General features: G+C 39.4%; 1 protein-coding gene across 2 annotated transcripts; it reads right to left on the bottom strand.

Moving 5' to 3' along the window:
- Positions 1-13,432: 13,432 nt before the first annotated feature.
- On the bottom strand, positions 13,433-15,775 carry LOC126428289 (alpha-1,3/1,6-mannosyltransferase ALG2). Of its 2 annotated transcripts, none has more exons than XM_050090207.1 (2): positions 14,320-15,775; positions 13,433-14,210 (listed from the first exon to the last, which is right to left on the bottom strand). In XM_050090207.1, exon 1 carries the CDS (start codon positions 15,660-15,662, stop codon positions 14,424-14,426), a length of 1,239 nt encoding a protein of 412 aa, XP_049946164.1. In that variant the 5' UTR covers positions 15,663-15,775; the 3' UTR covers positions 13,433-14,210; positions 14,320-14,423. The 2 variants fall into 2 exon arrangements, with proteins under 2 accessions (XP_049946164.1, XP_049946163.1); XM_050090206.1 differs by having other exon boundaries at positions 13,433-14,206.
- Positions 15,776-17,163: the final 1,388 nt, after the last annotated feature.

Raw genomic sequence — 17,163 nt, 5'->3', positions numbered from 1 at the left:
GGATGAACAACAATATGATGAGTGGGTGAGGTTGGAGCTGTAAAAAACTGACACACCTGGTGTATCATGTGGAGATGCTGCCAGATGGTAAGAGGTGGTTTCCCAGCCTGAGCCCAGAGGCTGGGGATGGGACTGGTCCGATAAGCACCCGTGGCCAGTTGAATCCCCGCATGGTGGACAGTGTCAAGGATCTGCAAAAAAGAGGGCCTCACTGACCCACCGTGCACTCATAGTCCAGCCGCAAATGCACAAAAGCCCAATAAAACTGGAGAAGACATGCCCTGTCCGCTCCCCAAGACCTGTGGCTGAGGCACTTGAGGATATTCAGTGCCTTCAGGGTTCTGGTTTTCAAGTCTCGTCAGGTGAACACACGGTTATAAATACAAAATCAAACAGGGTAATGCAGAAGTAGGTTAAATAAAAAATAGTGGATAAGCTTCTACGAACAGCATAGTGAACACATTATTGTAGCCAAGATAGACACGAAGCCTGCAGCAGTACAAGTTTATATGCCAACTAGCTCTGCAGATGATGCAGAAATTGAAGAAATGTCTGATGAGATAAAAGAAGGTATTCAGATAGTTAAGGGAGACAAAAATTTAATAGCCGTGGGGGACTGGAATTCGATAATAGGAAAAGGAAGAGAAGGAAAAATAGTAAGCGAATATGGGCTGGGGGAAAGGAATTAAAGAGGAAGCCACCTGGTTTAAATTTGCACAGAATATAATTTAATCATAGCTAACACTTGCTTTAAGAACCATGAAAGACACTTGTACACATGGAAGAGACCTGGAGACACAGAAAGGTTTCAGATTGAGTATATAATGGTAAGACAGAGATTTTGGAACCAGATTTTAAACTGTATGACATTTCCAGGGGCTGATGCAGACTTTGACCACAATTTATTTATTATGAACTGTAGATTAAAACTGAAGAAACTGCAAAACGTTAGGAATTTGAGGAGTGGGATCTGGATGAACTGAAAGAACCAAAGGTTGTAGAGAGTCTCAGAGGGAGTATTAAGGAATGTTTGACAAGAACAGGGGAAAGGAATACAGTAGTAGAAGAATGGATAGTTCTGAGAGATGAAACAGTAAAGGCAGGAGAGGATCGAGTAAGTAAAAAGATGAGGGCTAGTAGAAAGGCTTAGGTAACACAAGAGATACTAAATTTAACTGATGAAGGAGAAAATATAAAAATCCAGTAAATGAAGCATGTGAAAGGGAATACAAATTTCTAAAAAATGAGATTGATAGGAAGTGCAAAATGGCTAAGCAAGAATGGCTAATGGACAAATGTAAGGATGTAGAAGCACATATCACTAGGGGAAAGATAGATGCCACCTGCAAGAAAATTACAGAGGCCCTTGGAGAAAAGAGAACCACCTGTATGAATGTCAAGAGCTCAGGTGGAAAATTAATCCTAAGCAAAGAAAGGGTAAGCAGAAAGGTGGAAAGAGTATATAGAGGGTATATACAAGGGAGATGTACTTGAGGGCAATATTACGGAAATGGTGGAGGACATAGATGAATATGAGATGGGAGATATGATACTGCATGAAGAATCTGACAGAGCACTGAAAGAGCTAAGTCGAAACAAGGCCCTGGGAGTGTACAACATCCCAATAGAATTACTGATAGCCTTGGAAGAGTACCATGATAAAACTCTTCCATCCGGTGAGCAAGATGTATGAGACAGATGAAATGCCTCAGACTTCAAGAAGAATATAATAATTACAATTAAAAGGAAACCACGTGCTGACAGGTGTGAAAATTACTGAAGTATCAGTTTAATAAGTGATGGTTGCAAAATAATAACATGAATTATTTACAGATGAATGGAAAAACTGGTAGACACTGACATCGGGGAAGATTAGTTTGGATTCCGGAGAAATGTAGGAACACATGAGGTAATACTGACCCTATGACTTCTCATACAAGATAGGTTAATGATAAGCAAACCTATGTTTAAAGCCTTTGTAGACCTACAGGACACTTTTGATGATGCTGACTGGAATACTCTCTTTCAAATTCTAAAGGTGGCAGGGGTAAACTGCAGGGAGCGAAAGATTATTAACAACTTGTACAGGAACCAGATGGCAGCTATAAGAGTTGAGGTGCAAAAAAAGGAAGCAGTGGTTGAGAAAGGTTGTAGCCTGCCCCCGGTGTCATTCAATCTGTACATTGAACAAGCAGTAAAGGAAACAAAAGAAAATTTGGAGTGGGAATTAAGTCAAGGGTGAGGATATAAAAACTTTGAGGTTTGCTGATGACATTGTGATTCTGTCAGAGGCAGCAAAGGATTTGGCAGAGCAATTGAACGGAATGGACAATGTCTTGAAAGGAGGATATAAGATGAACATCAACAAAAGCAAATCCAGGATAATGGAAATTGGATGAATTAAATCAGGTGATGCTGAGGAAATTAGGTTAGGAAATGAGACACTTAAAGTAGTTAATGAGTTTTGCTATTTGGGTAGCAAAATAACTAATGATGATCGAGGTAGAGAGGATATGAAATGTAGACTGAAAATGGCAAGAAAACTGTTTCTCAACAAGAGAAATTTGTTAATGTCAACTATAGATTTAAGTGTCAGAAAGTCTTTCCTGAATATATTTGTACGGAGTGAAGCTACATATGGAAGTGAAACATGGATGATAAAGAGTTTAGACAAGAAGCTTTTGAAATGTCATGCTACAGAGGAATGCTGAAGATTAGATGGGTAGATCACTTAAATAATGAGGAGGTACTGAATAGAATTGAGGAGAAAAGAAATTTGTGGCACAACTTGATTAGAAGAAAGGAGTGGTTGATAGGACACATTCTGAGACATCAGGAAATCATCAGTTTAATACTGGAGGAAAGCGTGGGCAGTAAAAATCATAGGAGGAGACCAAGAGACAAATACAGTAAACAGATTCAGAGGGATAGAGTAGCTTGGAGACCTGCACCAAACCAGTCTTCAGACTGAAGGCGACATATATATATACAAGTGAGTCAGAAGGTCAAAGATGTTTGAAACAGGGGTCAGTAAGAAAACATTTGTTGGATATTTTTCATTGTTCTTTCATGCCTAGTTTTAGCCATGAATATGAGTGGGGCATAGAAGATTTTGTCCAAGGATGTAATTTCATGCAGTTTATCTGAGCAAAGCCAGCAATTCAAACAATCTGTAAACTTATTTTATGAGAGAATAAACATAGGTTGTCCACATTTTTTCAGTGTGTCCCTTGCACATGTTTGCCATTTGAAAGGCTTTCTTTCTGATTCTCTACACTATATTTAGCAGACGCAAGCACAAACAACATTAAGCAGTACTGTTCCTCCCAGCTGCTGTCACCTCTCACCGAGTGAGTTAGCTCAATGGTAAGACATTGGACTCCTGGAAAAAGTGTTTATTGCAAATGCGCGGTCTATCTCAGGCTCCCTGGCTGACTCGCACTCACACAGAGTGCTACCTAACTGCAGTCCCTGTCCATGATCCCCACACTCGCTAATTTTAGTTTCCCACCGGAGGTCGTATTTTATTGTGCATCTGCATTCAAGGTTATGGATGCACTGCCCGTCAAGGCTAATCAATTATATGATGTGTGGTGTCTGTTCTTTCAGACGTGTCCGAAAGAACAGATCACACACAGAATCTGCATCTGTGATACATATTATGTAAACTGAAAGCATAGGAGGGGGGGGGGGGGGGGGGGGGGAGAAAGGAAAGGAAAGGGAAAGAACTGACAATGTCAGCTGCATAGGGACTTTATGCAGAATCAGCGGTGACAAGTAAAAATGTGAGTCAGACCTGTACTCGAACCAACGATCATCTGCTTACTAGGCAGTTGCTTTAACAACTGCACCATCTGAAAACAGTTTTTATCACAAATGCGAAGACTATCTCAACACGTTCCCCAGCCAACCTTCGTTTCCACTGAGTGCCACCTATCTGCAGTCCCCATCCGTGTATCCCGTACTTGCTAATTTTAGTTCCTGCCAGAAGACAAACAATATTATGTATCCGCAGCTGCATATTTCCCCCCATTTCCATGCAAAAGGTAGATTTGTTAAAGAGTACTGCAGATAACTTTTCCATCTAGTGTTGTCCTTGGGAATACCTTCATTACTCAGAAACTCATATGGATTTCTGATAATATATTTCATAAGTGAATAAATGTAGTGTGATGCTGTGGTTAACATATTCAGCTGATGAAAAAGGTGCCTGCAAGCTGCTCTTGCCATGAACCACATGTGTAATTCTAATTATTGCAATTCCATAAGTTCCTAACCTTGCAGAAGCTTAGAACAGATAAAATTAGGAATGAAGATATCAGAGGAAAGATGGAAATGGATGAAGAATAACCCCTGGCAAAACAATACTTGGTCAGAAATTTCTAAAGGAAAAGACCAGTAGGACAACTCAGAAGAAGGTGGCTGGATCAGATTAAGTAAGATTTGAAGACTAGAGGAGAAAAGTCTTTGCAATGTGGTGTTATGAGACTATTTTACATCAGACGGATTAGTTAGGTAAAGAATGAAAATGTCCTCTGTTGCTTGTGAGGCACTACCAGGGCAAAGAGATAGGTTGAGGACAGCAGGTAATTTCTTTGATTTAGCAAAAACATTTGATTGTGTGGACAATGTGATACTTTTGCATAAATTGGAGCAATAAGGGATTACGGAAAAAATTCAATAATGGGTCACTTTAGATCAGGGAAGCAGGAAACCAATCGATGTCCTCAGGCATCAACAAACAGCAAAAAGGTTTTAACATGACTGAGGTCACATAAAGTGAGGGGGGAGGAGGCAGCACAGGTCTCTGTTCTGAACCCATTGCTTTTCTTGATGTTTATGAATGACCTGCCAATGAAAATATGACAAAAAAATTTCTCATAGCATATGGCACTAGTGTAACTGTGAAAGGTGTGGAGCATAATGTATTAGGTTTGTGTATAAGTTCGTAGTGTTTTTGTTTTGCATGTTGGTGTCTGGTTGCTATTTGAGTTTATATATTATCACGTGGAGATAGTGAGTGGAGTTGCGCAGACTACAAAATGGAGTGCCAAGTAAAGAAATAGAACATGTCCATTGTATTCTTCTGTTTGAGTTCAGTAGAGGGATGACAGCAGCCAGGAACATTTGTGCCATGTATGAGGATAACGCTGTTGGACAGAGCATGGCAGGAGAATGGTTTTCTCATTCTAAGGAGGATCATCATGACATTAGTGACTCTCCACATTCAGGAAGACCTTCAGGGTTTGATGATCATTTAAATGCATTAATCCACAATGACCCACATCGGTGTACATGAGAACTGGCATATGTTATGAACTGTGATTATTTCATCATCGTGGAGAAGGTTCAAAAATCAGGTGTACGGGTACCGCATGTTCTAAGCCAAAGTCACAAAAATCAGTAGTCATACATGCCTTTCTGCTTGCTCGTCATCGGCTGAATTGAGAACAACACTGACTATCCTATCCTCTATTGTTGCTGGTGACAAGAAATGGTGTCTTTATGCTAAAATAAGGAAAAGAAAGGAATGGTTGAGCCAAAAAAAAAGCAACAACTCTCTGTACAAATACCTGTATGCATCCAGGAAAGGTTATGTTACATGTGTGGTAGAACGGTGACAGTGTGGTGTACTATGAATTGATTCCCTGAGGTGCAACCATCATTTTTGGAATGTATTGTCAACAACTGAGATATCTTAGAGATGCAGGGCAAGAACACCACCTAGGAAGACAGCGTGAAGTGCTACCCCACTATGATAAAACCCACCCGCATTCTGCTAAACTGACAAAAAAACACCATACAGGAGTTGGGTTGGGAAGTCATTCTGCACCCATGTTACTCAACTGATCTTGCTCCCTCAGGTTTTCACCTTTTCTGTTCTCCATCAAATGATCTTCGAGGAACTGCCTTTCCAGACGAAAATGCACCCCGAAAATGGCTCAAAGAGTCCTTACCCTCAAAACAATGGAATTTATACAGTCAAAGAATTAAAAAGGTACCTCTGCATTGGCAGACTTTGTAAATAGTGATGGAGACTATATTATTGTTGATTAAAGTCTCTGTTACATGTATCTTTTGTGTTTATTAAACTTATGGAAAAATACTATGAACTTGTGCAAACCTAATAAATAAAGAGGTCAATGCAAAAAAATTTGTAACAAAGTATATAATGAACTGAAAAGTCCAGAGTCCAGAAAATGGAGACGGCGTTTCAGTTAACAAAAAACATTTACAACAAAAAGAGTCTCTCGTAGAACTGCAAAATACGACACTACACAACAGTAATTAGACCCGAAGCTCTCTACGCATCTGAGACACTAAACCTTCAACACAGAACACTAAAAGAGGAATTAGAAGTGAAAGAACGTAAGATAATGAGGAAAATCCTAGGACCAAGAACTAAAGATAGGGTACATTATCCAAAACCCAATGCAGAAATATATAAAAATATCTCCAAAATAACAGACACAATGCGCATGAGAAGAATCCAATTCATGGGGCACTTAGAAAGAATGGACTCAAACAGGTTAACGCACAAAATCCATACATTTTTAAAGAACAAAACTACAAGACCGAACTGGTACAAACAGACGGAAAAAGACCTGAGAGAATTAGGGTCTCCAAATCTACATGATAGAAATGAAATCAGAAAAATCACAAACACATGGGGTTTTGAGGAAGAAGAGAGAAAAACTAACCGACATACGTGGTCTACGCAACGAAAGCTAGCCCATTCGTTGTTTATGAAGGAATACTGGGCGAAAAGGAAGGCCAACAAATGTTGATTACGCGTAGTCCTAAGTGATCCATCCGCGAAGAAGAAGAAAGAAGAAGAAGAACTGAAAAGATAAAAATTGGATACATATTACAATATGGGTTGGTCCTAAAACTTTAGATAAAGGGATGGTGAAAGGAAAGAACCATAAGTTCTGGCCAAGATATGATTACATACTCCAGATCATCCACCATGTGGGATACAGCAGTTATGCTGAAACAAATACCCTAGATGTCAGAAAAAAGGGATGGAGAACTGCAACAGATCAACCTTACAGTTGACGACAATAACACTAAATGTTTGTACCACAATGACAGTGTTAAGTGTAAGTATTTTCCTTTTGTTTTTTTCTCAAACTCAGCTGCTTCTGCTTCAAACCAGCTACATATTTGGACCATATGTTCAGAGTCTACGTAAATACAACCTACTTCTCCTGACTAACTGGAAGGTGGCCACAGCTTAAAGTCCTTCTCAGGTGGTGGTAAGTCAGCATCATCTGAACAGGTGCCGGACTCACCAATTTATGAATCGGTCATTTCAAAAAGATCATGAATCACAAAAGTACAATTTTACAGAAGGCCAAAACTTCCTACAGCACAAACTGTCTCTGTACGTATTTTATTGTGATGTAAATGGTTACTGAGTCTTCAAAGATTGTGTTGTTGTGTAATTTTGTTTTGTCATTTATAGCATTGCATAAAAGGAAAGTTTAAAACTGCAGACTCGATCTTTATGCAATGAACAATTTTTTTTTTTTTTTTTACAATAAATGAAAGCTATACTTGGGGTGGGGGGGGATGTTAATTTTGTTACAAAATCAGTAAATATGATGAACTGCAAACTCAAATGAGGCTATTACTATGTTATTCACATTTTGACCTATAGCTGTACTTCCTACAACAACTGTGAATCAAAACACAATAAAAGAAGTTAATCTTCTTGATCACCATCGTCACTGTTTGGAATATGACATTGATGGGGACCCATTTTTCAGGGTATGCTAGGTGATTTGGAAATACGAATTCTTAGTGAAGCTGTAAAGGAGCTGAAATACCACTGTGACAGCACCTTAACTGAATTTCTCTATTTTCACTTGCCCAGGATAATGTGCATGAGACTCAAATCTCATCCATTTAGAAGAGGAAAATGAAAATTCATGTTCCTTATGAAATTTCCCCATGCTTGATTCAGAGAGGCAAGACTTTTTAAAATAGAGAGGCCACCAAGTTTTAAATCCTAATATAGCAACATCAGCACCAGTTTCCACTGAGAATTTACTTCATGCCTTTTTTTATCATTGTCAAATATTCTTCAGGTATATAGATCCTGTCATGAGGGCTCGCCATCATTTCTGTAGTCCGATTTCTAACATCTGTGAGAAAACTATGCCTAAATTTAGGTAAGTAATATTTCATTCTTCTTAAATCTCCCAGTTGATACAAATGTTAAACAAAAGTGAACCAGTGTTTATTCTTCTTTTGACCAGCATACCCATTGGAGAAAAGGTGGAGTTCATTCACATCTATTACGATATGTTTCTGGATATAATAACACAGAAATGTGCAAACTTCATTTCCACTTTCTAGGCTTCACCTTCATGGTACCCATAATAGTGTGAGTACTTAATATATGTTAAAAAAACATTAACCTGCAGCTTTTTTAAATGAAAGATATCTTGAAGAGGAATATTTGGTAACTGTAAATTTTGCATGTAGTCAAACTTCAGCCTACAGATATTATTTTCCATTTCACTGTGTTCAAAAACTTCATTAATTTTACTGTAAATTTTTTTTGGAGCTCCTGCAGCGAACTGCTAAGCAGATTGGTGCAGTCACAGCTTTGTAAAATATGGCTGTAGTGTGGACCAACATGTTAAATTAAAACATACATACACTATGTGATTAAAAGTATCCGCACACCTGGCTGAGAATGACTTACAAGTTCGTGGCGGCCTCTATCGGTGATGCTGGAATTCAATATGGTGTTGGCCCACCTTTATCCTTGATGACAACTTCCACTCTCGTAGGCTTATGTGCAGTCAGGTGCTGGAAGGTTTCTGGGGAATGGCAGCTCATTCTTCACGGAGTGCTGCATCGAGGGGAGATACCGATGTGAGTCGGTGAAGCCTGGCACGAAGTTGGCATTTCAAAACATCCCAAAGGTGTTCTATAAGATTCAGATCAAGACTCTGTGCAGACCAGTTCATTACAGGGATGTTTTTGTTGTGTAACCACTCCGCCACAGGCTGTACATTATGAACAGGTGCTCGATCGTGTTGAAAGATACAATCGCCATCCCCGAATTGCTCTTCAACAGTGGGCAGCAAGAAGGTGCTTAAAACATCAATGTAGGCCTGTATTGTGATAGTGGCATGGGAAACAACATGGGGTTCAAGCCCCCTCCATGAAAAACATGACCACACCATAACACCACCACCTCCAAATTTTACTGTTGGCACTATACACGCTGGCAGATGGCGTTCACCGGCATTCGCCATACCCACATCCTGCCATCTGATCACCACATTGTGTACCGTGATTCATCACTCCACACAATGCTTTTCCATTGTTCAATGTCCAATGTTAACACTCCTTACACCAAGCAATGTGTCATTTGGCATTTACCAGATGTGTGGCTCATGAGCAGCCGGTCGACCATGAAATCTAAGTTTTCTCACCTTCCGCCTAACTGTCACAGTACTTGCAGTGGACCCTGATGCAGTTTGGAATTCCTATTTGACGGTCTGGGTAGATGTCTGCCTATTACACATTATGATACTCTTCAACTGTCGGCAGTCTCTTGTCAGTCAACAGACAAAGTCGGCCTGTACACTTTTGTGCTAAATGTGCCCCTTCAAATTTCCACTTCACTATCACACCAGAAACAGTAACCTAGGGATGTTTAGGAGTGCGAAAATTTTGTGTGCAGATGTATGACACACGTGACACCCAATCACCTGACCACACAAAGTCCGTGAGTTCTGCAGGTGCCCCATTCTGCTCTCTCACAATGTCTGACTACTGAGGTCGCTGATATGGAGCACCTGGCAGTAGGAGGCAGCACAATGCCCCTAATATGAAAAACGTATGTTTTTGGGGGTGTCCGGATACTTTTGATCACATAGTGTAAGCAATGTGATTGGTAGCAGAACAAAACAGATAATAGTCATGATACCAAGACTTAGCCACTTTCAGTAAAACATGTACTTGAAACATTGCATCACACACGCATTTACTGTCTTCTCAAGAAAGTTAGTCAGCAAAAGCATGGGTCATATTTACTTTCTATTCGCAATCCTAAAATATTCAATATATCACTTTACAGGTTGCTACTTTCATGTACAGTAACATATATTGTCAGCTACTACTATTATGATCTGTAATATATTTCCCCCCCACATAATTGCTGAGTGAAGTATTTTAACAAGATACCAATGATACGCTTTACCTTGTTCACTTGCAACATGAACTCTTTCTATTCATACTATTGCAATTGAAACTACTTTATTCTTACTGTTTTCAAGCATTTAACTAACAACGTGTCATCAAAAAGTTTTACTGTAACACACTAAGACTTCTGTCCAAACTTTATCCCTGCATAGCATGTGGTACAATGAGCCACAAGTCATCCTAAATAAATGTAGCATCTTGTGCAAGGGGACTTCCAGTTTATAATGTCTGTGGTATAAAAAATTTTGGTTTGCCTTATTTTAACACACTGACTGCCACATGCTTAGTGATGGATGTTTCACTGCCAGGCCAGTCACATAGGATGTGGCTAAGCTGTGACCGGCAGCAGCCACATTGCAGTCAATGTCTTAACTTCATTTTTATTCTGAAATATGATGGGAATTGCTGCCCTTGATATCAATTTGCTCACTATTTTAGATGACAACAAAATGAGTTTGGGAAAAATTAAAAGTTTTGACGTCACATTATTCACACATCTGCACAAATTCTTCCATAGGATAATTCAGCATTCACACGAATGGCTTGTTCACCTCTCTTCAGCCAGTGATCAACTAGTCATACCTACCTGAATCTTTGTATTGCTATGTTTACTGTCTCTTTTACCTCAAGTTTCACCAACAATGCAGGTCATTATTTACATCCTCTTAGTATCTACTTAATTGCCATTTTTGATCTGAAGAGTGCTTTGTTACTCACCATATTTTTATGGAATGCTCCTGGGATAAAAGGATTAGCTGATATACACCACTGCCCACAAGATGCCTGTACATATTGTATCAAGCTAGGACACATTCTTCTGGGAAGCTCCTTTCAAGTCCCTAACATGGTTAATTGAAAATAGCTTTGAAAATCACAGAATAATTGTTCTCTCTGTCATCTATAATGCAATTGATCCCACTCTCTATAGCAAAAAATTTACACACTGGCCAGGGCTATCACAGACCATCTGTAACATCAAACGTTAATTATAGAATTCCAAAATGGAAGGAGGGGGTGACACGGATAGAAAAATGATCTATCTCATCATACTGGCCCCAACACATGTTAATATTTAGACCATTGAAAAACCAGTACCGAATAACACCATATACTTCACACAGCCAATGACTGGGATGTGGTTATCCAGGGCAGTGTGTCTGATGACATCAAAGTAAGGCTCACTAAAGCCTTGGAGAGGCTGAAACAATACAAAATCCAGATCAGACTTGTTGCCTAAATGCACAGAAAATCAAACTCTTCATCCCTAAACAGACATACATCCTGAGGGCTTCAGGTCCTGTCTGGTAGAGATCTAACCACACCTGGCAGGTGTTGCACTCTACAATGTGTGTGGACACTTCATTGGATTGATGAAACCTATTCCCACAGATAAGATCCAGCACGTGGATGTAATCGTTCACCTGAAAATTCAGTTGGAAGTAACGGCCCACAAATAGTCCTCTGCACCCACTACACGCCAGCTACCCAACGGCTGAAATCAGGAACAGCTTGCTCTGAGCAAAGAACAGACTTGTGTGTGTCCAAAGTGGAGATATGATCAATTTTGGAAAAAACCAACAGAACAACTAGCCACAGCTACAGCCTCCTTCCCGGCCATTACAAAAATTGCAGCTGTGCTGAGATTTGTTGGCTTCACCAACTCTCAACCAAACTGCCACATTCCAACTTAACTTAAGCCTTGAGCTTGGCTACGGGTCAGTCTGTCAGCATATTCTAGTTTTGTTTCATTTCACCAACGAAAAAGTCAAATTAACATGTTCTACTTTGTAATACATTTAGTTTTCTATTTTTCTGTTTGCTGCAAAGTTCCAAATGTGTATAACAGTTATATTCCCATAATTTGTATCTTTAAATAGTATTTTAATCTTTATATATATATATATATATATGAATTTTTTGCTTGATGGATTTGCTATTTCATCAAAGCTACTTTTACTTCTTTTTCACTGTACTCATTCCACACTGAAAACAGAATGGGAATTGCTTACCACGCTAACGTAAACTTGGGTAAAAGTGTACTTACAGTACGCCTGGCTCACACATGGCATGCAGCAGCTGATAACTTGAAGGGATGAATGATGGAAGGTAAGCACAACAAATGACGAGTAGGCTGTTGGTAACCCATTGGGAGGCTCATTTGTAATTCCCATGTTTTGCAAATAAAGACAGCTGATATTTTGTTATATTAGGTTACAAAAGAAACAAATTATTGGAATGTGACAAAATCAGAAACAAAGCATACAAGCAGATCAGTGCAATACAAATGTATCTCTCCAGCTACACTACACATCAATATTATGGCAATCATATTTTCATGTTGAGACTGGTGTCACCAACTCCCAACCAAACTCACATTCCAGCCTACACCAGCCTCTGGCTTCGCTATGGATCAGTCTGTCAGCAGATAAAATGAATGCAGGTAAGCTTCTATGAACAGCATAGTGAATGCATTCTTGTAGCCAAGACAGTTACAAAGCTACAGCCCACCACAGTAGACCAAGTTATATGCTAACTACCTCCACATGTGACTAAGAGATTGAAAGAACGCAGGATGAGAAAGGAAAAGAACATGGACCAGGGAAAGGAATGAAAGAGCCTGGTAGAATTTTGCACAAAGCATAATTTAATTATTGCTAATACTTTGTTGAGAAACCATGAGAGAAGGTTGTACACTTAAAAGCGACCTGTAGACACAGGAAGGTTTCAGATAAGTAGCATGATAGTAAAACAGAAATTTGGAAACCACATTCTATATGGCAAAACATTTCCATATGCAGATGTGGACTCTGACCACTATAAGTGAGAAATCACAGAAGGCTAGGGAAATAAGGAGGTTAGACGTGCACATGGTGGGGAGGGGGGCAAATTGTTTAGAGTTTCATCACTATCATTAGGCAATGATGGACAAACAGTGGTAAGGAACAGAACAGAAAAGAATTGTGTATTCCAGAGATGGAATAGTTATGTCAGCACAGGATCATGTAGGCAAAAAGTCAAAGCCCAGTAGCAATCATTGGATAACACACAAGATATTGAAAGGAGAAAATATAAAAATTCAGCAAATGTAGCAGGCAATAGGGAATACTGATTTTTAAAACAATAAAACCACACACACACACACACACACACACACACACACACACACACACACACACACGGGGATGTACCACAAATTGAAATACAATGATAATTAAGAGTGCATGTAATTTAAAAACAGCCATACAAAACCAGTGTGCCATACACTACAAAAAAGTCTGCTGTACACAAGTTTTCAACAATGGTACAGCAGAACAATCAATTTGCTTAACATAATTTCAGCATCAATCAGATATAAATTCCAATTTGACATAAATACAAAGAGGATTTATCACTTAATGTACAAAATACAATGAATTAGAGTGTACACTTGTGTAATGTGAACCATAGAAATCTCTTTTAGCATCTCAGATGTTACCTGCAATATAACTTACAACAAAACTACACCATATTTGATGAACAAAATAAAATTACACAGAAACAACAAATGGTGTGCATAGTATCACATACATACATCTTCCACTAGCATACATTTTCTTTGGAAGTGTAATTCACAAACCAACAACATTTTAACCAATGATTTGCTTCATAGTACAAATATTCTGAAAACAGTATGGGTAATGTCAATTTGCAGGTATCTGTCGGCAATTAAGGTTTTAGTCTTTATTTTTGAGCTCGCCCAACTACAATCTTATGTGTGTGTTCTACCGCCATTTTGAGAGTGGACTATCTACCCCCAGTTACCTTATTTTGTCAAAAATTGATTTCATATTTACATAAAAAAAAAAAAAAAAAATCACCCCAACATTAAATAAACAATTTTTCAGTGTGTATGACTGTTTACACACTCATTAACTTTTTGATCTTCCAACAAGACAAGGCACTGCTTCACTATTTCATATCCTGTCACTTTCACAGTAGCCTACCTATACAAAAAAAAAAAAAAAAAAAAAGAAATTTTTATGTAGTTTGAAATCACATGTAAAAATGTCTAGATCAGCTCGATTTCAGTGAAAAATGTTTAGTATAATTTACCTTTCAGTCTTCTGAGATTACCAGTAACTGTGGAATGACTATTTTAAATGCAGTCTACCTCAAAATATCAGGTACTGTGAGTAACTCTTCCTCAAGTACACCATTCAGTCATTACTGTCATCACTTTTCAGAAATTCCATGACAATTTTCTGCAATTGCTTGCTGAATGATAAGAATGAAAACTTTTCCATAACCCAATCCCTGCCCTGCAAACCCATTCTCTTGACAAGAGGCTTATTAGATACGAATTTGCTCATTGCTTCGGCGAATTTATCTGGTTCAGGTTCACAAAGAAAGCCAGTAACTCCATCAACTACTGTTTCTGTGGGGCCTCCACTGTTAACGGCTATTACAGGCTTCTTGGCATGCATGGCTTCCAGTGGCACAATCCCAAAATGCTCATTGGCTGGAGTGTACACCAAACAGTGACTATGATACAACAAAGATAGCTTAACGGAATCCGAAGGTGACTTAAAAAATTTTACTTTTTCCGACACTCCAAGCCTAACTGCAAGACACACTAGTTCTGTGAAGTGTTCTACATTCTCTTTCACTCTATTGTCATATCCTCCCGCCATAATCAAGAAGACATTAGACCACTTATCTTCATCAAGAATCGTCCTCAAATCTGCAAAGGCTCTTAGTACCAGAGACAGGTTCTTCTTACGTTCGTAACGATTGATAGACAAAAATAAAAAGGCATCATCGACAAGAAATGCGGGATCTTCTATGACTTCATTAAGCCGACGCGTCGCAGAACCTTCGAATAAGTCTGTGTTCACAGAAGGATACAGGACGTCGGGTGTGACTTTTGCCAGTCTTTTGAAAGTTGCTTTGAAGACACTGGCAGTAAACTTACTGTTGACAAGTACTTTGTCGGCCATTCCCGTAGTCACCTCTTCCAACCAGTCCAAAGGCGCTCTGTACATCTGCTTCAGGCGGCTGTCTCTGTAACTGAGTAGCTGATCTGGAAAGTGGCAGTAAAACACAACTTTCAGACCCCGGTAGCGCAGGATCGGAATACAGGCTGACACCTGGTCACAAAACACAAGATCTGGCTTGATTCCACTGAAGAAGACAAGATACATCGCTGCGTACATCATACGTAGATAGGCGAATACAGCGTGAAAGCGGCCATAAATACTACGGGGCAACCAGTCGCCTACTACTGTAACTTGAAAGCTTCCATCCTTCGTTTCAGCAAAGCAATGATTCGAATCATGGTGTGCAGTCACGAATTGAACGTCGTGACCTTCCTTCTGCAATGCCAAGGCAACATCAACGACCAATCTTTCAGCTCCTCCGATGCCCAAATCAGGGTGCAATACAACAATTTTACCCATACTTCACACACACACCTTCACAACATTAACCACCTTATCTCAACGTCACGGTGCCACTGCCACATGTGTTTATATTTTTGAAGATCCAAGAGATTACTGTGAAAGATACGACAAAGAAGGTCAAAGTTAATGAAACACAGACATGTATTCATTGTCCATGGAGGTAAGAATACCTCCATGCATTGATCTCTGACCGGGTGTTTCTTCTGTGACGAGAATCTAAAGGCCCGTCCACACGCAACGATCTGTCTGCGCACATCATATCTGCACAGACAGATCGTTGCGCGTGGACAGGAGTTTTGCACCAACCTGAGGTGTGTGCAAACCTGGAAGTTGGAGTTGGAGGTTTGAGCGAAACCTCTCAAATCTGTGTGTTCAAACCACATCTGCGCAGACAAGTTGGAGCGTGTGGACAGCAGATCGCCGCAAATCTGGCGCGAAACAGCTGTTTGCTCAGTCTAGTGTTTGTATTTGTGAACACAGGGCATTAAAATGACTGATACTCGTCAGTGTTCTCGAGAGTTTGTAAGTGAATTCATTGAAATATATAGAAACCACCCATGTTTGTGGAAGATTAAAAGTAAAGAATATAGTGACGGAGACAAAAAGACAGCAGCATACAATGCTGTAATTGAAAAACTGCCGACAGTTGACGCCTCGGCAAACAGAGAAACAGTAATAAAAAAATTAAAAAAATCGTTGCGAACTCTGTCTAGAATTCAGAGTGGAGTTTTGCATCCTGTAACAAAAGTTTGTAACAGGTTGCTTCTATACAGTAGCGAACTGAAAATGCCTACTCAGAAATAAAGTAAACCATAGCTCATTGGTCTTGTAGGTATATAATCTCTAATAATAGAGGCCTACTGTATTTCAAACACGTCTACAACATCAAAAATATTATCTGTAACTTGGCAGACTGAATTTACTTGACTTGCCTTCATGAACTCATTCTACAGGACAGCGTAAATAGCTTCACATGTGTTGGGTATTATTTCACTCAACGCTTGTTTCGATATTGCAGTTGAAAATTCCAAATCCTTGTAGCTCCTTCCTGTTGCTAGAAATCTTAACGTTACTGCCAGCCGTTCATGAGGAGAAATTGCCATTCTCATGAAGTATTTTTTCTCATAATATGAGGGGTTACAAGCTTTAAGAGATAATTATAAGTTTCGACATCCATCCGCAAATAATTTCGACAGTCGTTAGGTTCGCTCTGAAACTCTCGCAGTAAATTTACGTGAGAAAATTGCTTTCGCTTTAGCAGCCACTGTCTACACCATTTCGACCGCTTTCTCTGTTTCCTGCGGATGGTCTGAATGTTTTTTGCAACACAAGTTGCGAACACAGACCACAACAGAACTTCCTCCATTTCTATATTTCAAAATAACTGAATTAAATTTTTAACGTTTACGGAGAGCGTAATCGCTTGCCACTGATATTTCTTTTCTACACCGACAGATGGCGGGCGAGTAGTAGATTGGGGTTTGTGTCGTGTGAACAC

This window comes from Schistocerca serialis, chromosome 12, assembly GCF_023864345.2.
Source record: "Schistocerca serialis cubense isolate TAMUIC-IGC-003099 chromosome 12, iqSchSeri2.2, whole genome shotgun sequence".
In the NCBI taxonomy this organism is placed as follows: domain Eukaryota; kingdom Metazoa; phylum Arthropoda; class Insecta; order Orthoptera; family Acrididae; genus Schistocerca; species Schistocerca serialis.
This window is presented reverse-complemented; position numbering and strand designations above follow the sequence as displayed.